The sequence below is a fragment of the Ixodes scapularis genome, unplaced genomic scaffold, assembly GCF_016920785.2.
Source record: "Ixodes scapularis isolate PalLabHiFi unplaced genomic scaffold, ASM1692078v2 PGA_scaffold11__112_contigs__length_91849675, whole genome shotgun sequence".
NCBI classification, from domain to species: domain Eukaryota; kingdom Metazoa; phylum Arthropoda; class Arachnida; order Ixodida; family Ixodidae; genus Ixodes; species Ixodes scapularis.
In genome coordinates, this window is record NW_024609837.1 from 87,153,440 (window position 1) to 87,178,141 (window position 24,702).

The following is a 24,702-nucleotide window of genomic DNA, read 5'->3' on the forward strand; positions in this document are numbered from 1 at the left end:
TGGGAGGCGCGGGCAGAGCCAGGGTGTGCACCAGACGCAGGAAGTGGGCTAGACATGGTCTCTTGGCCAACCAGAAGCCGAAACGAATCCCCCAGCGGTGGTAGCGAGAAAGTGTTTTAATCAAAGGTATATGTTGGTATACGGTTTTAATAAGCGCGTAAGAGTGAAGTGTAGTAACCCTTCATGGTTGAAAATAGGGTGCACGTGATGTTTCGATCATGATCATGCAGAAAGATACAAGAAACAAATGTGCCGCTCAACTCGGTTTTGCTCGGACAGGGTGGAACCGCTCGGACAGCGGATTCCCGGCCCTCGGCGCTTGGCGAACGGATTATGTCGATCGTTCCGCTAGTCGCACTCTTCCACCATGATTTTGGATGACCGCGATTGAAACATCACGTTCACCATCATTTCTAAATAACTAAATAACTAAATAACTAAACCATATTTCAGTCACCTAGAGTTACTTCGACGAACATATTAAGTTTGTTTCTCGCGACCACCGCCAGGGTATTATTTCCGGCTTCTGGCTGGCCACATTCGAATCTCTGAAGACGCCCTGGAACACGCCCAGCCCGCTTTCGCACACCTTTCCAAAAAACACTCGACCCCAGGGGCAACAGACCGTTCTCGAGCCCAGTCACTGAGTTTGAGGCTAGACTCTCACCGGCGTCCCTCCTAACCCTAACCGAGTGGACTGTGATTTCAATAGGCGCAGCCTGCGTAGGCGCAGTTTCAAACGCTGCTGGCGGCTAAATTCTCGTCTTTTCCCGCTATATTTTGTGTTTCATGGTACATGTATGTTCCCGAGGACATTGAGAAAGCATTGTGCCACATTAAAAAAAAAACAAAAAAAAAGGCAAAAAAAAAAAAAAAGCTGTGAATTATTTTTGTTGGGTACGCGTGCGACAGAACGAATGCGACTGGAATGTATAGTTCTAGTTATTTGTTTTTTTCTTACGTTAAGTTTTGACGGCGCCGCGGGATTTGCCGCATGTTAAACGACAAAGCGCTTTGCTGTCAAAAGTAAATTGCAACAGAAGAGGGCCGAAAGTCATGCATTTTTCACGCTCACAAATAACGTGTTTACCGATGGACAGGACACGGACATACGATTGAGGAAGTGTTAACATTCGAACAATATATCGTACGTACCACGCGATGCAGCGTTATCCGAAAAGAATTTATTTGAGAAAGATCTCAAATAACACAGTCACAGTCGACGAAAGTCGCATCTTGACGATCGGATGGAATCCGAGATGACTTCGTTTTGGGGCACGCTTTGGGGAGAGCTTCCTTTTTTCCCAACCGCACCAAGGCAAAGAAACAAATGCAACTGACCCGTTTCTCACCCCGACCCGGACAACTATTTTTGGAGATGGCTGAGGATTCTACGCGGATTATCTCTGGGACGGGGGAGAACAATGTTCGCAAAATCGCGTCGAGGGTCGTTCGACGTCCTTCACCTCCTTCGTTTCCCGTGAATGTAAAGCAGAAAAGCTTGAATGGCAGGCACTTACCAGCCTTATTTCTGACAATGGAAGATAACACAAAAAGGGTACGCAGCACGCATAAAAAAAATTAAGTGGAAACTTTCAAAGGGGGCGAGAAAACGTCGAATGCAAAACCGCAAAAATGTAGGTAGAGAACCGCGCTGAGCGGGTCTTCACAGTCCCAGAGAGTGGCAGATAATTTCTAGTTGATAGAGGGCGCGAGAGTCGCACCAGCCGCATCAGCATCAGCAACATGGCGGCGGCCTAGGAGCGTTTTTTGGAAAGGTGTATACTTCCCAACGAATGGTCAAACTCTCTACATATACGGCTCTGCCTCCAGCAAGGTAGTCTCACGTGCAAAAGGACTAAAGTTCCTCCCGAAACATTGCGGCAGCGGTGGCGTAACCGAACCGGCTTGTGAGATCGGTCTATTGCAAGCATGGCGCCACGATTGGTGCTCCATGCCTGCAAGCAGGTGCAGCTTGCGCGTGAACATAGCTTTGGCAGGCTTGCAATGGCACGGTCTTGTCTACACGAGCATAGACATGGCGGCGGCCAGTCGCCTTGCTTGCAATCGTCTACAGGGAGTATTCACTGGCGGCCATAGCTTTGTGTGCGAATGCTGAGCGCGTGCTGACGGCGAGCTTCTACAGTTCTTTTGGAACGTGCATTCCGCACCATCAAGAGTGCCGGTCTCAGCAGCCTATTAATGTGAGCTCGTTCTGAGCATGCGCTCTAAACAGCACCCAAAAATATGGCGTCCAGTGAATACTTCCTGTAGTTGAGTCAACCTCTTGATAAAATTAACATTTTATTGTCACGAGCAATCTGGGGCGTGCGGAAGCCGAGCATTCCAAGGACTTGCATGACACCCTCAAATGTAGCACATATAAGCTTTTAAGTCTCGATGCTCAGTCTTCGCATCGGTTTCATTCTTCAAATATTTTCTTCATAACGCCGCCATTAGCATGTACAGATTACACACACTTAAGTGATGATTGCTATCGAAGTGGCCAGACTTAATTTCTGAAAGGGTATATTGAGTGCTGCGTGATAACCCTGTGCGAAAACTTTGTAGAGATGGTGAAAAGATGTTACTGTTATTTAGATGACTCACCAAATTGGAGTAAACTGTCTGTTCCGTGATTTTGCTACATTCACTCGTGAAAGATATAGGCCTATAGTGCTCGACATTATTTTTTTAATAATTTTTATGTATCGGAACTACATTTCTGATTTTTCAGTTTACGAAGTAGCTTTCTAGCTACTTTGTAAATATAAGTACTAAGACGCTACCATATCAGCACAATATCTTAATACGATATTGGGGATTCCATCTGGTTCGGAAGCTTTCCCTAATTTAATATTTCCCAATAATTTGCGTATGCCGTTGTGAACAAAGGTAAGGTCGTTCATTTTGGTGCTAATTCTATCTATAGTTTCTGGCAGGAATGAGGATGTGAGTGTTGGGAAAACAAATTCAACATATCCATTAAAAACAGCTGCCTTAGCACTATCTTTTGTCACTAGGTCACCATCAGTCATTAGAGCATGGACGCCTGCGACATCCTTTCGTTACGATTTTTCATGTGTCTATATTTTCTTTATATACATTCTTTAAGTTTTTGACCAAGTGAAAGTAATGATATTGTCACGAATGACAAGTAAACTGAACGTTTAATAGGGCAAACGTCTGTCCCCTGTCCCAAAAATAAATAAATAAATATAACAGAAGAAAACAGCAGAGCGTTGCGGTCGTCGAAGTCGTCGTAGAGCAGAGTCGAACGCTGGGGCGAGACTGACTCCGCTCGCCATGCGGAGTCCCTTATGCACCGTGGTGGGCTTCTGGAACATCCGGCGTAGAACTTTCGGCGCGGAGAACATTCGGAACTCGATCAGACGAGAATGTTCTCGAATGATTAAAAAGCGCGACAGGACAACGGACACAGATGGAGACATAGACACAGCGCTCTGTTCTCGAATGTTCTCGAACTTACGAGAACGCCAGGTTGAACGAATAAATAAAAGGACATTCCGCTAGCTGGAATCGAACCTATACTAAGTTACAGGTCAAGAAGGTAGCGGCAAATCCCCCTCAAAGGGAATCATACATCCCTCCGCCATCTCCGCATCCAATAGCGTCCCATCGTTTCCGTGACGTCGGGGCCAACGCGCGAAGAGGGTCTTGCCTTTCTGTACATATTTGCTTTATCTTTCGACTTTGACTTAGCATTGTGGAAGCCACGAGAGGGAGATTAGAGTTTTCCCCCTCCGATGGGAACAAATACGACTTTCGGGGATTAGGTTCCCTCTCTGATGAATATAAATGTCGCTTTCTTAAAAAGTGGGATCGGAGACAAGTGGGAATCCATTGAAGCGGAACAAGGAGCGTTTCCAGTGAAGTCTCCTTTCGGCTGCGGAGAGGTTTGAAACGGGCGCATCACGCTTGTGGGAGGAGCTTCTCCTACCTTCTTGGACTTGTAACCGATTATAGACATTCCGCGTGACAATCAAGCGCGCTAACCGTTCGGCCACGCATGCGCTCGCTCGTCGGCGCGCGTGGCAATATTCTGCGTCTTTGATTTTTATTTTGAGGTCTCTTTCAAGATTTTTAAGGTATAGATGCACGCGTCATTACTTATTCTCATATTGTGCAAAAATACTTTTATTTTTATTTATCGAGCCCCTGATTTTCGAGTTCATCCAAGGATTATCTTATTTGCGTTTCGCACTATCTTCGAGGGGACATAAATCTCGACCAATTCTTGTATCTTATTCTTAAGTACATTACACAAAGCATTCACAATGATCGATACAACGCATACTTTACATTCACACAATGAATCATTGAGATCACCCCCCACACTATTATAACCACCCCCTATTAAACATATCAACCATTTTAGGTTCATTTTGATATCTTAGTACACTGAAACATTTCATAGCCGCTACAATTGCCTCGTGGTCGCTTATGCCTAGAACTGCAGAAACCGAGAAAAATATTGATAACCTGTTGCACAAAAGAACATCTAAAACTTTGGTTTTAATACACGGATACTTGCGGTCGTCAGATTTATTTGTTTTGTTCCAACATGAACCCGGGAATCCTGTCACGTTGTCTTGACCACCCGCAGACCACGTTCAGTGCGTCTTCTCGTTCAAACGGTCATCTGGTCGTTCAAACTGTGGTCTGCTGGTCCAGACGACAGCGGCCAGTAGACCAAACATTGGGATAAAAAGTAAGTGTGGGCCTGAAAATAAGTTTAAGCTTTAAGGATGTTTGGTGTAAGTAGGCAGGTGAAGCAGGTACAGCAGGTACAGGGAGATGTTGACCATTGTTACCATTGTGAATTGTTATCATTATGTTATCATTGTGAATCAGGCATAAAAAGTCGGCCATCACCGACTTCTTATGTCTGATTCACCTGATCCGATTCTGCTTGCGATTTCCTGTACCAACGTCGAGCATCGCAGGCACCGTCTTCGCTTTTGGAGCCCGAGCGACGTCGCGACTGAAAAAAAAAAGAGCAGAATCTCACGAGAATCAGGCTTTTGCGTTCATTCTGCGGTGTTCACGCGGAATGAATCACAATATTTACGCCAAGTTTTGCGATGCAACAAGCCTCGATAATTTCGCTCAGGCGATTAAAGTGGTAAGACATTGCTAGGAAGGCGTAGAATAAACAATCCTAACGCGAAAAAAAGCACGGGGACTCACCCTGACGCCGACAACATCACATTCCAATGATTTTGTTGATGAGGAACGCGGCGCTTCTGGTCCACACCCGATCGCGCATGCGCGGCGCCGGTGGCGTGTCGCATAGGTGCGCTCCGGTTTGTTTGTAAACATGAGTTGGTGTATAGACCGACATTCTGTTCACAAACAAGTTGGCCTTCACCCACACGAGGTTTGGGGACTGCGCCTGGAAAGTTTTTCACACCTGGCCCACACCTCAATAAAAGTTTCCTCTTGTCTTGAAAAGTTTGATTATTGATTGATTGATTGGTAGCACACCATTCTCTGTAGACGCAAGGCGAAGAAAAAGAAAAACCCGAGCGGGAGTCTGAGCACCAGCCTCATCAGCGTGAGCCGCTGCTCGAGCAGACGAGTCCGGGGCCGATGCCGAGGCTCGACCGAGTTGGACCCGAGCCCCAACCCGAGCCCCAGCCGGAGTCTCCGTGTCCCGGGTTCGCGGGACAGTCTACAGAAAGAGTGGCCTGGTTGGAAGCCAGGGAACCCACGCTCCCGTTCGCATCCGCACAGTACGCTTCCCAGCTGGAAGGCGCTGACACCTCCAAGATGGACTTCAGTACGTGGTCCTGGTTCTCTATATGCCCGTATTCGGGCCAGTAAATGGGATAATTGCTGGTTCGCACCATGGAGTTTGAGTGCGACCGAGTGCGTTGTGCTAACCACATAAAAAGATTAAGGCCTTCGAAGATTTTCCTGATGTCATCGCAGTCGGATGGCGCCATCTCGGCAACTAGACCCGAGACTGATGATCCTTTGACGGGTTGATTGGACACGAGCCTCTGTCGAAAGCTGACGCGGCCCTCGTATCCAATTCGCGTTTTTTCGCGATCCGCGTTCGCTCAATCTCATTGCGATGACGTCAACATTCTAGTGCACAGGCTTCGAGTACGCCGGGTTTAGTGTTGGTTGTGCTGGCTTGTGCCCGCGTCCGACGAGAGATGAGCATACTGGCACTCTGGCGTCTTTAGGTTTTGGTAAGCCTTTCCGCCTGCTATCCTCTTCGCCACGCGGTAACGACCGCGTGCGCACGTACAACCAACGAGCGCGGGAGGCGCCGGCCATTAAATAGCGAACGTTTCCCGTGGTTTTTCAAGTAAAAGAGCCTAGATTTGAGTGTGTTTCCAACTGCTGGATTGGGGTCATGTGGTTTGTGATTGTGGGCCGCCTCTCCAATACGAGCTGTTGATCGTCTGCAAACGTCTTCGCCTTCCCAACAATTTCCTCTTTTCCACGCGACAACCCAACACATGCGCACTTGCGACCACTATACCCAATTTGGATTTAGACCTAGATTTAAGAGGACAATGAAATGACTCCTTTATTCTTGCCCTCCAAATAACTTTTACATTAAACGTTCAATATTCACTGAACGCCGAACAGACATCTGTTTTTGTTTTGGTTTATTAACTTCTACACGAAAAATTATTAAAATATAGAGTTTTTCTTCCTCTCCAACTCACCGCAAAACAAGCCGTGGCGTAATTTTGACGGTCGTGACGTACTATGGCACCAGGCAGGAGAAGGGGAGCTTTTAGCGGCGAGCTGGCGGTGTGCCGGTAGGTCTTACCACAGTGTTTTACTGCACTGATGGCGCCGATGCCATCGACATATTTCCTGAATCGGCGCCTCTCACAACCGCGATAGCCATGGCCACATCGCAGCTGAGCGAAATTTAATCAGATATGTTGCGCTACAGCGACAGACCGGTACTATACGCCGGTACGAAGAGCAGCAGGTCGTCAGCACGACAGCCGCCGCCGCCGTCAGCCGTTTCCGCGGTATCGCTAGAAAGAAGGGAACGCGCTGTCACTCTGACGTAGCAGAAAATGCACAAATCGTTTTATGGGCACAAGCTTCAGGAACCCTGAAGCGCGGCGAAAGCGGGCGGGAAACGGGTCTGTAAACCCAGGAAGATCCGCATCTTCGGCTAACTCATTTGACAAAGCAGGGGCAGCAAGATGACCATAAATAAACTTGATGCCTTGACTACCCAGGTCTGTGGTATGCTTAGAAGGATCAGGAATCGTAGGTGGGGTTTTAATTGAGAAAGACGGCATACAACTCTTTCAGGTCTTTATTATCTCTAGGGTCAATTACGCCACACCGTACCTGGTCTTGAGTAAAGCGGAACCACAGAAAATCGATGTCCTGATTAGAAGAGCGTACAAAAGTGTTCTTGGCCTTTCCGAGAGGACAGTGGCCGTAAAATTACTAAATATAGGGGCACACAACTCGATAGATGAGCTTCATGAAGCATACCTCGTGGCTCAGATGAAGAGGTTGGCGTCCGCGACTAGCGGAACGTGGCTCATAGATAAACTCGAGATGGCGGTTCTGGAAGAACGCATACGGGTACTGACTTGGATCATGGCCTGTCAGCAGAAATAAGGAGGTTAATATTTGTTAGTCGTATCCCGAGGAACATGCATATAGGGAGAGATGACGACAGAAGAAAGGCCTGACCTGAGGCCCTGTCTAGGACATATGATCACAGAGGCTAAAATGCAGGGGGTGCATCTGGTCTGGTTCCCTGGTCACGCGGGTAACGCTGGGTATGAGGCAGCAAATGCTGAAGCCCGAGGTTCTATTCTTCGGGACTCAACCCAGCCGGGTGATCAAGTGAACCCGGATCTCTCGTGTAAAGGAGCACTCAAAGCGCGGAAGCTAGACAGACGCGTATTCCCAAGCCCGTGCGGGGGACTCGGGAAAGAAGAATGGACCCGGAGAAGGCTACAGACGGACACTCGGTGACCCCCGCCAAGTTGCACCAGTGGTACCCCGACCGGTATACTACGGGAGACTGCCCCTTCTGTGGCGAACCCTGTGCGAACGTGCATCCCGTTACTTGGAGTTGCAAGAAGATCCCCGGTCTGGCTCCAATTCTACACGAGAATGAGGAGCGGGCCTGCAGAGCGACGTCATCGGTGTGCAAAAGCGGACGGTGACTCGTGCGCTGCATGCCCAAGCCGCAATCGAAGCCCTGGAATGAGGGCATACATCCAGTTTCTATTTCTCCGACTCCCCCTTCCCTATTCCTGCCTGTACTGTCCAATTAAAAGTTTTCAACAACAACCCAGGAGGCGTCCGCCATTCAATTGCAAACGCCCTCCATAAAGACCTGGCAGCGGTTCTCGGTAATCTAGCAGCTAGGCTGGACCTCCCTATGCCTCAACCGGATAAGATTGAGTCTGTGCATAGATTGAAAGCGAGGGAAGGAAATATCCCGCCAATCATCGTGCGGTTCAGGGACAGGTCGGAGAGAGATAGATGGGTCAATAAGCGTTCCGCATTAAAATCTGAACGTATTTTCATCAACGAGAACCTAACGAAGCTCCAGCGATGGTTGTTTTGGAACGCGAAAGAATGGTGCAAAGGAAAAAGGCTATAAATATGTCGGGATGAGTAATGGGAAAATTCTAGTAAGGCGGAAAGACGGCGCGGCTGTGATACGTATCGAGGATGAGAGTGACTTGAACCACATCCGCTGATATGACCTCGTGCAACTCATTTACAGATTGGGACAGGTACACCAAAAATTTACTAGTTGAGGACGGAATAGAAGGCAGCCGGCAGATTCTCCATCTCATTCAAATCAATGTTAGAAGCCTTAAAAAACACTGGGGCGAACTAAATGTATACCTGAGGGATACGCTCATAGATATAGATGTACTAATACTAACCGAAATAAATATCGAGGCGACAGAGCCTTTGTCTTTTAATTTTGATGAATTTCACGCATTTTCAGCACGCCTCCAAGGCAGAAAAGGAGGAGGAATTCTTGTATACGTAAAAAATACCTGGCTAACCGATCGTATTGATCTGTCTATGAAACACGCGGAAGTTCTTGTGATTACTATTCATAAAGCAGAACTGTCATTTACAATTTGTTCTGTATATAGCAATAATTTAGAATTGTTCTATGAAGAATTCTCAAAATTACTAAATAACAATGCTCAACTCGTATTAGCAGGTGACTTTAATATAGATACCATGTGCCATAAGAAAACGGGAGTTACGGAATATCTCGACATATTGTCTAACTACGGTCTATATAATTTAATTAACGACTACACAAGGAAAGAGTACCTAGGGCATACAGTTACAAGATGGGGCATTGATCACGTGATAGTAAGGTTGAGTAACTTAAAATTTCTAGGGGGAACCATTAAACAAAAGGTAGCAGATCATTATTTTGTTGCGCTCAGGATAATAAACGAAGAGCATACGGCCGTGACAGGAAAAAAATGAACGTAAAAAGTTCTTGACAATAAGAAAGTAGATGACACGATTCAAAGATATAACTGGAATGCTTTGCTTCATCTGGATCACATCACTCTCTATGATACGTTAGTTGAAACATTTAAAAATATATACAAACAGTCTACTAGAACAATAAAGCTAAAGCCGAGAAAACCTGGAAATAATTGGATCGATAAAGAAATACTAGAAATGAGTGTTGAAAAAAAAACAGATTATGGAATAGATGTAAGCAAAATCCGCATGACATAAAATTAAAAGAAGAATTTAGACGACTACGAAACAACCTCACTGCGAAAATTAGACTTGCTAAAAATAAATTTAATATGACGCAACTCCAGCAGTGCGGGAAGAACTTAAGAGAAACATGGAATATCGTAAATCAAATAATTGGCAGACCTCCTAAAGATAATATAGATGCATGTATATAAAAAAAAAAAAACTTTCGGTGCAACTGACTTTGATAAGCTTAGCAATGAGTTTAGTAACACCTTCATCAGAAAGATACAAGACTTGCGTAACCAAGTAAACATCACGGTAGGAACAGCTAAGCTATTAGGGAATTCAACTGTTTCGGCGCACCTGCCCCAAATGACAGAATCAGATCTAGAATACATAGTTAACAGTATGTCTATAACAAAGCCAGCGGGATTCGATGAAATGAGATTTAGAGATATAAAACATAACATAGACTGCTTAAAACGCGTTCTGCTTGCTATAATAAATGGTATGTTGTCTACAGGAAATATACCCAGTAGGCTAAAAGTTTCAATAGTACGGCCAATTTATAAGAAAGGAAACAAGAAAGATATTGCTAATTACAGGCCCATCGCGTTGTTGCCGGCAATTTCTCAGATAATGGAAAAATTTGTTTTACAAGTCATGACTTCGTTTTGTGACAAATTCTCACTAATAAGCAACCGCCAGTATGGATTCCGGCAACAAAGAGGCACGATACTTCTACTGGAGGAGATAACAGACTTAATTAATGAACAAATTGATAATAAAAAATAGTACTTACGCTCTTTTTAGACCTGTCAAAGGCCTTTGATACAATAGATCACTCACTTTTATTTGAGAAACTAGATTAAATTGGTTTCAGAGGGAATTTCCGTACATTTTTTGAAGGTTACTTCACTGAAAGAACCCAACGAGTTCGAATAGGAATAATTAAAAAGCGCAATAGGACAACGGACACAGAAGGAGACAAAGACACAGCGTTCCTTCTGTCTCTGTTGTCCTGTTGCGCTTTTTAATTATTATGAATCACCAACTCGCCCAACTTTCTACCCTCGTCGAATAGGAAATAGCACAAGTTCTGCTGCGCACCTGAACTCTGGTGTGCCTCAGGGTTCGGTATTGGGCCCCATGCTGTTTAACATATATGTGAACGACCTATCTTTGCTTCCTTTAAAATAAAAAAATGTATCAATACGCTGATGACACAGCCTTGGTTATTACACACGAAGATCATAATACTGCCGTTTCAATTTTACAGGATGACATCAAACAAATTATGAGTTGGTTTTCAAAAAGCTTATTTTTGTGAACAATGACAAATCGAACCTCATGTGCCTTCGAACTCACCAGAAACGCATTAATCTTAATCAACCCATCTTTTTGAATTCATGGGACTGTAGACAATGTTCTTGCTCACCACTACTTTACGCCAGTGGCACTAGGTACCTTGGTATACACTTTGATGAATATTTACCCTGGAACCATCATATTAACTACCTACTTAAACACCTGCGGAATAATTTATTTATACCTCTATAAACTCCGAAGTCCTGCAAGCATTAATCTAAGGCGATTGATTTACCAGATGTTAGGTGATTCAAAACTAAGATATGGTAGCAACATTTATGCACTTTCATCCAAATACAAACTACAGGAAATAAATAACCTAATTAAAAAAAATGATACATGGCGTATGTACACACTTAGAAAGTCTTTCGTTTCAAGAACTTCTGTCAGAACTCCAATTGTTAACAGTGGAAGACCTGCATAAATTCCATGGGCCTGATAAAATATAATTTCACGCACGAATTCAAAATACCATCAGCTAAAGAAAAACAACTACGGCACACAGAAACATTTTACATACAGAGAATATACACTAATTATGGGAAAAGGTTCAGGAAGTATTATGTACCAACATATTTTAATAATCTTCCCGATGGTTTACTTAATCTGCTATCCTTAGCAAAGGTGAAGAAAGAAATGCGTAAATGGTGTAGTGCGCGAGGTGAACGATAGACAGCTCCCAGACCCATGCCTTTTTTCGTCTCCACTGTATTGCCGCATTCCTCTTGGCCGCCTGCATTCACTGCTGTTCTCTTCGCGCCTGTTTGTATTGCCATGATTTTAAAATCTAGAGTTGATTATACTTCGTCATTTGTTGTATTACAAAGTCTATGTAAATCATTATTATTGTTGTATAAAAATAGGTAATTTCGTTTCATGCTTACTGGCATAAAAGTTTGTGCTTGTATATTGTTAAGGCGATGAACCATTTGTTTTCTTTCACTTGTGTTGAGTTCCGCATAAATAGGACTCCAATCAGTGTATCAATTTTGTTTTACTTACTTCCGATTTGTTAAATTCATCCCATGCTGGACTGTAAGTCCAGCATGGAATGATACCATATTATGGGATGAATGGGACAAGCACGCAAGTGCTTTAGTGAGACTAAGTAAATTGTATGTATGCTTTCTTTGTGAATAAACTTATTATTATTATTATTATTATTATTATTAATATTAGTATTATTATGGTTGGAGTTGCTCCCTCTTAGATTTGGAGCCATCAACTGCCGCGCCGCCACGCGGTTCTGACACGAAGCTTGAGAGTGTCGATACACGGGAGATATTCAGTGGGTCGCACGATGCGGGTTTAGCGACACTAAGATCTTCGCGCAGTCGGCTAACTCACTCGTCCATTCCGTCGTAAAACAATGGTAACGTATCGACTCGCGATGGTTTCACGAAACCTCTCGCAGCAAATAATATAAAGTACGCACAATGTGAGAAAAAAAAAATTACACCATCTTCCCGAGGGGAACCATGGGGTGATGCGGAGCATCGTTCCATCACACTTCATCGGAAGAACGGAGTGGAGTCAACAGCGGTCAACTGAACGCGCGCAGAAATTGGTTTGCTTTTTATGTTAATACAGCCTTGATGGAGATGCGCGCCTCAACGGGTAATCGGTCTCTTAGCTGTAGATGAGAAATTTAGCCAGTGCAGTACAACCGCTAACCTGGGATTCTTAACGTGCATCACGCAGTAGTGATCACACGAACGCGTGCCGGTACGAAACTCGTCCAGATCGAAACGGGCGGGGGGTGGCGGGGACTCGAACCCAGGAGGTTCCCAGCGCAAGCTTTCGCTCCACGCTCCAAGCTGAGACGCGTTAGCCCACTCGGCCACTTCCTCCCCTTGAACGCGCGCAGCGCGCTACCGCTGCTTATATTCAAACTTGAAGGAGAAGAAACTAGAGGAGCAGAGTTGAGCCTGCGCGCGTGGTGTGAGTAGAAGCGAACGCACGCGAAGTGCACGCAGCGGGTAGCTGCGTGCACTTCGCGCAGCTGTTGGAGAGAGAGAGAACGCACGCGCAGATGTTGGAGAGAGGGACGCAGCTGGTAGCTGCGTGCACTTCGCGCAGCTGTTGAAGAGAGAGAGAACGCACGCGCAGCTGTTGGAGAGAGGGACGCAGCTGGTAGCTGCGTGCACTTCGCGCAGCTGTTGAAGAGAGAGAGAACGCACGCGCAGCTGTTGGAGAGAGGGACGCAGCTGGTAGCTGCGTGCACTTCGCGCAGCTGTTGGAGAAAGAGAGAGAACGCACGCGCAGCGAGGAGAGTTGCGCATGCGTAGTGTGAGTGCGGACTACGACGCCGCGGGACATAGCCCGAGCAAGAGATGCTCCGCATCTAAAAAATCCTGTCTGCTTTGTTAATATTGCGGTGTCGATATCGCGAGAGAAACTTCACCACCGAAGACATGGCTCACTTTGTTCACCTGGCCTGTGACTAAACCGAACGTGCTTACATCAGTTCGGTTGCTCACGCGCGAGCGGGTATACGAGCGAATAGCGATCCTGGCGCCACTAAGCGCGCACTGGATCCTCAGAAAGTAGCGCCAAGGGTCGCCGTTTTTGTTCATGGAATCAGCAGTTTCTCTTTAAACTCTCTGGCGAGCCGATCCGAATTTCCGGTGACAGATTGCTTTATGAACATATTTCTCGCATCCCGGGATTTTGTCAGCCACACACCGGCACAACAAGCGCGCATCTTTGCAACTCCCATCACATGCGCCGTCGGTGCTTTGCAGTGTCGAAAAATAATTTACCTGTCTTGAAATATACGCAAGAACAACAATATCATTGTTAAAGATCTGTGAAGATAAGCATGATTGATAAGTTGATTGCATACACAGTGCCAAATACGTCTATATGAACGAGGAACACCTTTCCAGTATACGATGACGCTCTATAGCGATCTTGGCGTGACTGGTTTAGGACGACTCTTTGAAGCTTCGAAGGGACCGAACTGGCGATTTCTATGGCAACGGAGACCGATCAGTCAATTGCCTTGCGAGGTTTTGGTCATCTGTATGCGCGTGTCTGTTTGTGTCCGGCAAGCAGGGAAGGCAATGCAACTTACCAGGATCCACGTAGCCGGCTATACTGGAAGAGTTTGGCTTTCCTTTGAATGTACCGACAATCCAGCCATATGAGATCTAGAAACCAAATGTTTTTCACGATGTATTGTGTTACTAATTCATGACCCACTTGATGAGTCATATCCCACGCCTGTAGTGGCGTGTCATCGCAATGAAAGGGCCTTTCTTTAGCGCCTTTGGCTCTTTCTACGCAATAAGTTGCTCACACTTCCTTCCCTAGTGAAAAATTGGATGAAATATTTCGTGATACAATAAACACATATGATCAAAAAATATCACGTGAGAACACATAAGAACCATACGAGATTATATACGATGTAATAAGAAACGGAGAAAAAGTTTCCGATGTTCTTATGACTTCTTATATAATCTTATATTGTTCTTAGATTTTCAGACATCTGTTTCATGGACAAAAAATAATTGCTTATGCATGCTGGCTGGAAAACATATGGTTAAGTGAGAGAAGAAGGTATGTAAAAGAACATGAAGATATTGTAATAAAGAAGGGGAAACGAGACTCCGCTATCATGAAACACAGGGCACTCTGAAACTATAATTTATATATATATATATAATTAGTTGTTAGCGGTGTGCAGAAGGGAGTCATAGTGCCAGGACTGTCATTTGTGAATGCGGTATTGTTTATGAGGTCAGAAATCCAGGCAGGTTCAGAGATACAACAAAGGAGTCTGGGTAGGTTGGCATTGGGGGCACATGGGAATACACCAAATGAGGGAGTACAGGGAGATATGGGTTGGCCATCTTTCAAAAGTAGAGAAGCGATCAGTAAAGTAAAATATGAACAAAGACAGCCTGAAATTTATGATACACGGTGGGCAGCGAAAGTGTACAAGTATGTCTAAACACTAAGTGGACAAACCGAACCCGCAAGCTGAGATTTAAATACATTCAACGAGATGGGGCAGATCAGAGCATATCAGTAGAAAAGGAGTAAAGGAAACAGAGGATATTGTGGGAAGAGAGATAGCAGGGGAAATCAGCTTTCACAATATACAGGGCACAAAATCAAGAAATAAAGAAGGAACATTGGTATGATAGTTCATTGGGGAGCTCATTGCTGTTTGAAGCTCGGACGGGGGTGCTAAGAACGAAAACATATAGGGCTAAATTCCAGGAAATAGATACTGTATACAACATATGAAAAAAAAAAAAAACAAAAAAAAAACGCAAAAGGGAAACTAAAGAGCATATAATTTTAAAGTGCGAGGGGCTTCGTCCTACCCTCTTAGGGGGGGGGGGGGGGGGGTGACTACGGATTCGGAGGTGGCACTGGGATTCGCAGTCATGGATGGACGAATGGGTAGGGAAAGAATTGCCGTAACTAAGAGGAGATTGGAAGATTGGTGGAAAAGATCAGTGGGGGGGGGGGGGGGGGGGGTAAAAATACATATATAAATGAAAAAAATTGAAATACTTTAAAGGGGGGGGGGAGGTTGGTTAGAACAAAATTTATAAAAATTTATAAAAAAAAGAAAGGATGATGAAATATTAGGCTAGGTGGCTCAAGCTGCCACCCATTACAAAGGCTATAGCCATTACCATCCGTCCATATGTACGATTTTTCATCAAGGTTATCTGCAAAAATCTCCAAAAATATTACCGTTTTTTATTCCCTGTTTAAAAAAAAGAACTTATTTGTAAGTCTTCTTTTCTTTTTTATTGGAGATCGATTAAATGTGTGGGGTTCGCTCTATTATATATAATCGCCGCCTCCCGATCGGTATGCGCGTCGTTCGTCTCCCTGGCAGTGATACGTGAACGAGAAAACAGCGAATGGGCTTACTTTACTTCCCGGTTGCCCGTCCTCGAGAGCCGGCACTCCGGGCCTGCCGATCCTGGTTGTCACCCGTCGTTCAGAGCTCGCAGTCGGAGTCTGCGTCCAGGCCTACGGATCGCCCTTCCCACGCCAGCGCTGCTTAGGCTAGCTCTCCAGGGTTATCACGCTGCGGAACTACACCGGGATCGTCGTGGCCTATGCCGGGATGGCCGGGGCTCGCCGTTCCCCCCGGTCCTGGTCAGAATCTCGATAGTGGACCGCTCCGGGGATCGCCATGGGCTCTAGACCAGCCAGAACGGCTCCACCATTCTTGCCGGGCCCCAGCCTCGCCCAGCACGCTCTGTCTGGCGCCAGCTCGTGACTGTTCCGCCGACTACCTGTCACGTGCCCTCTGCCCCGTCGTCTTCCATCCTCGTCACCCAAACTCCCCCCCCCCCCCCCCCTCCCCCCCACCCCACCCCCAAGGGCTGGAGTTCGGAGGATTTCCGGTGCACGGGACCTGATGGACCTCAGGGAGGAGTTCTTCCACGTCGATGGACTGGGAAGACAAGTGGACACTCTGGTCAGGGCCGTGTGAGGTGGCGGAGATGCGGCCGCTGTGGTTGTTGCCGGAGTGGCCACGTTGCAGCGTCCGAAAGTGGCGTAGGTGGTGGTGGGATCCTTGGCGTCGGTCTTTCTTGGTGCCGGCATCAGCTGGCTCTTCTAGCGAAGCCGGCAGACAATGTCAACAAGTCCGTCGCTGGCTCTCCCATTCACCGCGATGCAGCAGAAGGCCTGCTCTAAGCTGGTCTCCCCGACACTGACGAACCTGCCCCGTTTCTCTTGGAGGTCACCGCGGGCGTAGAACTGCCCTCTTGAACCCTTCGTCAGGCCGAACAAGTGTCAGCCACCCTGAGTACTTGGGAAAACGGATGGGTCCGTGTTTCCTCCCGGTGGACTTTCTGGTTGACGCCGCCAATGGTAGTCTTTCCAAGAAGCCATTCTGCGCAGAACAATTGTTAAAACAACAGAACGAACGAACGCTCTGCCGCAAATTGTGGCAGTGGTCATAGTCTCCACTGCAAAATTGCTTGCCAACGGGTTCTTGTACCGTGCGGCTAACTCGGCGAGTACGCATTCCGGGGCTCGCTCCTGGGTCGCCAGAAACAGGGGATTTCCTGTGTCCTACCGCAACCTGATGTTAATCATCTTTCCTATCGCGACGGTAGTATACATTCAAGTCAGCGATGTGAACCGAGCCAGACTCCTCGTTTGTATCTCACCGAGTAAGCTGAGAAGTAATATACGACGCTTGCGTCTTTACCTCGTTCGGGCCCTCTCACCTCGGAGCCAGCGATGTCGAAAAATCACTAGCCGCGTTGTTCAGAGTGTGAGTTTCTCTCAGAATTAGGTAACGGTGGCGTAAACCCCATCGAACTGTTGCGCAGGCGAATGTATTCAAAACCCGCGGCGGGATGGCCATACCCTATCCGCTCTCCGCAACGACCGCGTATACCGTGTGCGAATCGATGTAAACATCAGCGTCCCGTCCTATCCACGTGTAAACGGGCTCTAGGGACTCATCGGCCCTCGAAGGAAGCGGCAATTCAGCGAGGAAGCCCGCCTGAACCGTTCGCGCCTCAACGCAGGCTGGACAGCTACAAGCCCACCTAAATGTCTACCGCCTCATCCCCAGCCAGGTCGTGAGGCAACATAACTGACTAAAAGTCTTGCTGTTACTGCCACGACCGGCCAGAGTGAAGTCGAAAAAAACATCCTATAAATCGGCTCCGTAGATTTCTAGGAACGACCTCCCTGAAGGGAGAGTCGTTCCTCTACCCTACTTTGATTGTCGGGATGACGCGAAGCAACAAGTTGTCTTGGTCGAGCAGATATAAATCGTAGTGCTCACTTATTCGCCTGCCAGCGTTCCCGGTGTCAACTGCTGTTCCCGCAATTTTTTCGACACCCGTTGACAATCTCGTCCGCGCCCTGGGCCTCGACAAGCGCTTACTTGCTCACCACTTCACCCCAAGCCAAACTCCTAAATTTGTCTTCTCGTGTTAAATCCTAAATCTTAATAAAAACAAATCCTAAACCTGCAACGAGTCCTGGCTGTTTCCCTTCTTGTCAGTCGCTATCCTGCATTCCAGCGAACATGCGGTGCCTCTCCTCTGCCTCTGAAGGCAACTTACTTACATCTGACCCGCACTCCTCGTAAACCCCCGGTTGCATCATTTCCCCCCAACCGCTATTTTGGGGTGCTCGAGACAGCGCTTCCGCAACCTAGGCTTTCGAGTCCTTTCGGTACTCGTCACGAGGAGACACCTGCTGAACTTGCTGTGCAGCAAGTCGCCGAAATTTCAACAGACTTTGTCTCAGCGGGCATCGTTAGCGTTAGTGAACAACCCGCTCAACGAATCCGTGGGACTCCCTGGGGACGTACAGAAGCAGAGGCATACCGACCGGGCCCTACGTTGGGCGCCATTTTTATGTGGGGTTCGCTCTATTACAATCGCCGCCACCCGGTCGGTCTGCGCTTCGCTCGTCTCCCAAGGAGTGACACAGCACAACGAGAAGACAGCGAATGGGCTTACTGTACTTTCGGGTTGCCCGTCCTCGAGAGCCGGCACTCCGGGCCCGCCGACCCTAGTTGTCGCCCGTCGCCCAGAGCTCGCATTCGGAGTCTGTGTCCGGGCCTCCGAATCGTCCTTCCCACGTCAGCGCTGCGTAGGCTAGCTCTGCCGGGTTATCACAGCCCGAGTCTCGCTGCGGAACCACTCGGGAATCGTCATTACCCAGGCCAGAATGGCCAGGGCTCGCCGTTCCCCCTGGTCTTGGTCAGAACCTCGCTGGTGGACCGCTCCGGGGATCGCCAAGGGCCAGACCAGCCAGAACGGCTCCATCATTCTTGCCCGGCCCCAGCCTCGCGCAGCACGCTCTGCCTGGCGCCAGCTCGAGACTCTTCCGCCGACCGCCTGTCACGTGCCCTCCGCCCCGCCTTCCACTCTCGTCTCCCACAAATGTGAGCGGTCCTTGAATGCAGTGACCAGTCACAGGCGTAACAAAATGCCGATGAACGAGAAAATGTTTTCATAGCACTACTTGTAACCGCGAATACATATAAACTCGCTCATGGTGTCCTGGCGAAAGGCAAACGCATCTCCATCTTGCGTTATCGCCGAGGTCAACTTCTAGCTAGATTTAACGGGTCACAAGCTCCACCCGTCCGCCGAATTCTCTCCGTATGTATCCAATGACTTTAGTGCCACCGGTGGCCCCGCTCTCCTGGGCAACGGAGAAGGGCCGTTTTTGAACGACGCTCATTTAGCACGAACTTTGTTCTCCATAAAAACTTCAATAGAAAATTTTTTTTACCGCAGGCTATGTCCGTCCAAAGGTCCACCGGTTCCGTCGCTTCTGTCCATCTGGGCTGGGCTTAAAGTGTAATGACCGCGACTTAGCGGTCGCGCTATAAAAAAAGGCGCCAGGCATTCCAGGAAGCTTGTTGAGTGACTTTGATCTAGTAACGTTGGGCAAATCGGTGTTTGGAAAATGTTTCCAGCCCACTTCCAGCAGTAAGGTCACCCCGGTTGTTGCTGACACAGCTGTCGCTTACGGCGATCCTTGCAGCGTTCCCCGAACCGACGTCCCCGCGGGGTGTTTATCGCACCGTGGCAGTGTCCACGGAGCCTGTGGTGAGCGAGACGACCATCCTGCTCGACGTGAACCCCTACGTCCGGTACCCGCTGGTGGTGCTTAACCTGCTCCTCTGGCTCGTGGGACTGGTGCTCATCCTGGCCGGTGCCTACGCCTACATGGAGACCTGGGACCAGCCTTCCATGGCGGCCTTCGGCTACAACAGTAACATCTACAGGTGGATTTAGAGATGTTGCTGTTCTCAACCGTTCATCCATCTATCAATCGCCTCTTGTGAACGGCGAATCCGTTCAAAGGAGTCACGTGGTGGCGTGCCGTCAGGTGGCGTTACCACGAAACGTAAACTCAGTTGCGGAACTCCCGCGGACGAGCGGGAGTTCCGCAACTTCCGCCACCCGGCGTTTGATGCGCCATCTGGAGTATGTGCTTCAAAACCGTATTCCTCGGAGTGTTTACGGTAAAGCACCATATATTTAGACGCTATGCTTCAAAACCAAACCATAGCTGCCGTCCTCTATACCGTAAAACGTCGAACGACGGCAGTGCTGGATCTCGAGGGATCTCAGACCCCCCACGGATTTTGACGGGGGCTTTGAGACCCCTTTGGAGAGTAGGTCCAACCGCCGCGCCCTCACAAAGGAGCTGAGAACTAAACCCATGGGTAGAAAAGGAATTATTTGGACGTATATTTCTGGCGCAGTGCTCGACTGACGTAGGCGAACGCTATGTCTGCGTTTCGATGCTTGTCGAAGTCATTAATTTAAAGGCAAGCTGCAAGAGCAAGTGTGTTCCTCTAACCGCCCCCCCCCCCCGCCCCCCCCCCGAGGTGACTATACAACAAAGATTCCCTGGCATCGGTGAAAGACTTTAGGTCGCTACTTGGTGGAAGCAGCGTCTAGGTAGGGGAGTTTCGCAACTGAAAAAACACGTGATGTCGCGTGACACCGTGATGTCATGTCAGAGGTCAAACAAGCCCAAGTGGCTACCTAACCGGGAAATATCCTCCGTCCGTGAGGTTACTTCTTTTTTTTTTTTTGTGTGTGTGTGTGAATCACCTTGAGTAAGGAAAACAAAACAACTAATAATTTGTATATAAAAAGGACGATGTCACAACGTTGTAATGTTTCCTTTCTTTTCGTAAACTCCACCGTTCCTCCAGCCTTGCCCTACGCGGGTATATAAAAAAAAACAAAAAAAGAAACAAAAAAAAAAAACGCACATGCAGTTATGACAACAACTTAGGAAACGTTAATTTTTAAGCAGTGCAATAACTTTCTTGGGAGGACGTTTCTAGGCCGTGTGCACAAACAGGTCGTGCGTAGAGAGTCGTGTATAATCTGTATCGTCGTGTGGCTCGACATTCGCGTCTTCTGCGCTAAAAAGGGAAGGGCTCAGTTCCTCCTCACTGACAACAGAGGGCGCCACTTGTTCTATCTCTGTTTGAAGGGGAGCTCCGGCGTCCATCTCAATATTTCGAACAAAATATACGATACAATAAAATGCGATAGAATTTATTTACTTTTTTCGTATTTTACAGTTTAATACTCAAATAAGCAAAAGCGGCTCGTGTGTTTTGTTTCCTTAAGACCGTGATAAGCTGCGCTAGCTACTTTAATTATTTTCGCACTTTATTTTTTATTAAGAATGATTTCCAACTTAATAAATCAGCCAGTATCGTTACAATGCTCATTATTAATGTCGTCCATAGGGTAACTAAAAGTGGAAGGAGTGTGAGCGTGTTACATACAAAACAAAAATTCGCCGCGGGATTTAAAAAAAAAAAAAGTTTCTGGCGAGAGTTTGTAGGGATTTGTTTGAGCAAGTTTATTTAATACATCGTATTAAAGCGGCCTGTTCCGCTGCAGGATTCTTTTTAACTTGATTGTCCACGGAAGTTCGAGCAGACAAGAGTTGGAACTCCGCGATGACAGCGACACTCGCGATTCCTCGTACTTGGTGCCGGGACTTGTAGCACCAACCGCCAGGATCGCGACATCCGACAGCTTGACACCCTGGCTTTTCTGACGTCGTTCGTGTCCACCCCGTGACCACTTTTGACCTGTGGGGAGGATAGGATGCTAAGCAAGCTTGCACAAGACCCGGCCGTTCCATCACCGTACAAGAAACTTGAAGGGAAGAAAGGCTATTGGATTCAAAAGGATTGAGCCACTTCAGGTAGAAATGTAGCAGCTCCATAAAGCTCTCAATGGGTACTCCGCTGGAACTTCGGAAAGCGAGCTCTCCATCACCGAGGTCAGTAGCTGGTCGTGTGGCAAGGAGTAAAAAAGATTCTCCACGTCAATGCTGAAACCGGTTCTCTTCTCAGGACCCCTTAATCGGAGATATTCCACTATCTCCTCAGAATTGACAACCCGGAAGGGGTCGCTAATGCTTAAGGCGGACAGTTGTTTTTGAAGATAGGAAGCAACTTGCTTTTGCCACGATCCCTTTTCTGTGACGATGGCTCTAAATGGACAAGCCTCTTTATGTGTCTTTACGCTGAAGAAGACCTCTAGATGTAAGCGCTCCGCTTTCCCAACTCTTGCGGCTAACTGGGTTAACGCTAGCCGCTCACACAGATTTTTTGCTTTATCTCTGGTTTTCTTCAGCGCGACTTGCACCGGTCTAAAAATTTTCTCAATAGCTGCCATGGCCCTTTCGTTGTACAGGCTATCTGGCAACACTACGAAATGTCCTTCCTTATCAGATAACAGTGCGCGTAGTCCATTAGTGACCATGTATCCTACCAAGGGCCTAGACGGTCCCACTGGTCCTCTTTTTTGCGGAACCTGAAGGTTATCCACGCACTCAGAGATGCACCTTGGTCGGTTTTCCTCTACTGTCCGGCATGCTACTCTCTTGGCTAGTGTGACCAACTCCGGTGGGCTCATGACTGGCTCGTAGCAAAACTTAGGGCCTACCTCCAACCGCTTGCCAACATCCGGTGGAATCGTTACATCACCCAGGGTTGTGAACTTGCCCGCCTGGGAGGGAACCTTGTCTTTCTTGGTTGGTAGATGGCGTCTAATGCTTTACCAGAGGAACTCCGTAGCATCTCCCGCTAACTTGCTCATCATACGGAAGTATCTTCGTTGTTGTCCATCATTGCCGGTACTTTTAACTTTAAAACTTTAAAGTTAAATCTTTAAAAGTTTTGACTTTTAAAAACAACGAGCCTGCTATTGCTACGCGCTGGCTGCACCTCCGATTATTACACGATACGCGGCCGTTTCTTCCTTTGCAGCCGCAAAGACGGACAAGGGGAAGTGGTAGAAAACTGATTTTTTTCTTTGGACCTAATCGTGTCGGCTATCGTCGCAGGTGGCGTGCTGTGCGGCGAAGAGGCGTTAAGAAGTGATGCCGGATTCTGGTGCGAGAGTTCCACTTCAAAAATCGTTTTCTCGCTTTAAAGGGATACTGAAGCGAAACTTGAAATACACCTATTATGGTCAGAAATAGGTTCAATATGATCAATGATATTCATAAATCATAATCGCGCGTTTGTATTTTGAACGGATGGCTATATTTTTCACCCTAAGGGGCCCGATTGGGCGCGCGCTCAAAAATCGGCCATCGGAGAGCGCGATGCGTCTTGGGATATTGGGCGCATTCGTGACGTCACTTGTGCCAGACTGGAAAGGCTACGGCGTGAATGTTGTGGTTACGAGCATTGCCACTTGGTGGCGCGTCGACGATTTATGACCTGTGACAACGTGGCCGTTTGAGATGTGCAAGGGCTGCACGCACGCTGCATTACGGCAGGTCGGCAACCACGGCAGCACTGTCAAAACCAGCTCTGAGGCCTGATTCTCAAAGCGAACTCACGACGAAAAAAGTGCGTACGACAAATTTGAGAGAAAACCCGTACTCTCGAAACGGAATTGTCGTAACTTTTGCGCAGGTTACGACAGAATCCTACGACAGCTCCGAAGCTGTCTTACGCACTTTTTACGATCAAATCAACAAGGCCGACAGCGTCGCTCAGTTACTTGGTATCGGCCACCAACGGACATTTATTTTTCTACGTGCTCTTCTCGTGCGTCCCGACTTCAACCAGCAAGAAAAAAGGAAGGAGTACTTAAAACAGACCACGACGATCAAGAACGCAGGATCCACAAACACACGAGAAGAGCTACAACGGCCACGATTCTGCCGACCGAGCGAGCTCGGCAGAATATAGTAGGCCTAGCAGCAACATCGACTCGGCGCACCGTTGCTCCGGCGGTCCTTGGCCGAGACCGTCTGTCCATGACCGGCTGGCCTGCTGAATGGAATATGCCCGCGCGACCCTCGTGGACCCTTCCCGGATGAGTAGTTTGATCCCTGAAATAAATTTGAGAAGTCAATATTTTCCCCTTGTCATCTCGATCTCCTTGTTTTCCGAGACAGCGGTGACGAACACTGTCGTCGAAAAGGGACTCTCATTGATTCTATCTCATTGTTTTGTGTGATATAGAGCTCAAATAAACGCCATACGGATTACCTTCGCAACTCAGTATGTACTGTTATTAGTATGCCATTTGTATTCTGACACGACGCTACGTCACTGTCGAGCTATAGCACTTCGTGGGAGCTACGCGATGTCGGTCTAACCTTTCTTTGCCGAGTGTCATGTCAGTATCGAGTTGCAATCGTAAAAAATCGGTCCAGAAGCGCTTACCGAAACGCGGTCTAACAGAGCGAATCCAGCACTTCGATCAAACGCGCGTGTCCGCTCCGAGTGTGAACAGGTATTTGCGTGGCTCTTGCTGACACCCTCGTAGTTCAAACATATCCTTCTTAACGTCGGCTCGCAGCTCGCGACTCGCAGCAACTAATACCGGCCGTGCCAGAAGCATGCTCGGGTCGTGTCGTGCAAAGAGCCGCAACGAGAACGAGCTCACTGTGGCCAACTACGCTTTGGCTTTCTCCGCCAAGGCTTTGCAAACGCGTTCAGGCTTAGGCGAATTCTGCCGGCACGCCGTATTGCCGCAGAACGGCGCTGCTCCTATGCCACAAGTGATGTCACGAGAACTTTCCCACCATCCACCAGATGTGAATTTGAAATCGTTTAATTATGTTTAAAATTAGTTCTCCTGT

At 47.5% G+C, this 24,702-nt stretch overlaps 1 protein-coding gene across 1 annotated transcript in view; it reads left to right on the forward strand.

Annotated features, from left to right (window-relative positions):
• The window catches only part of LOC120840772 (tetraspanin-33-like), a 55,019-nt gene that overhangs the window by 21,844 nt on the left and 8,473 nt on the right, over positions 1-24,702 (forward strand). Inside the window, exon 2 of the mRNA XM_040501336.1 lies at positions 19,597-19,840. Within this exon, the coding sequence (XP_040357270.1) occupies positions 19,597-19,840 (244 nt within the window). The remainder of the gene's footprint in view (positions 1-19,596; positions 19,841-24,702) is intronic.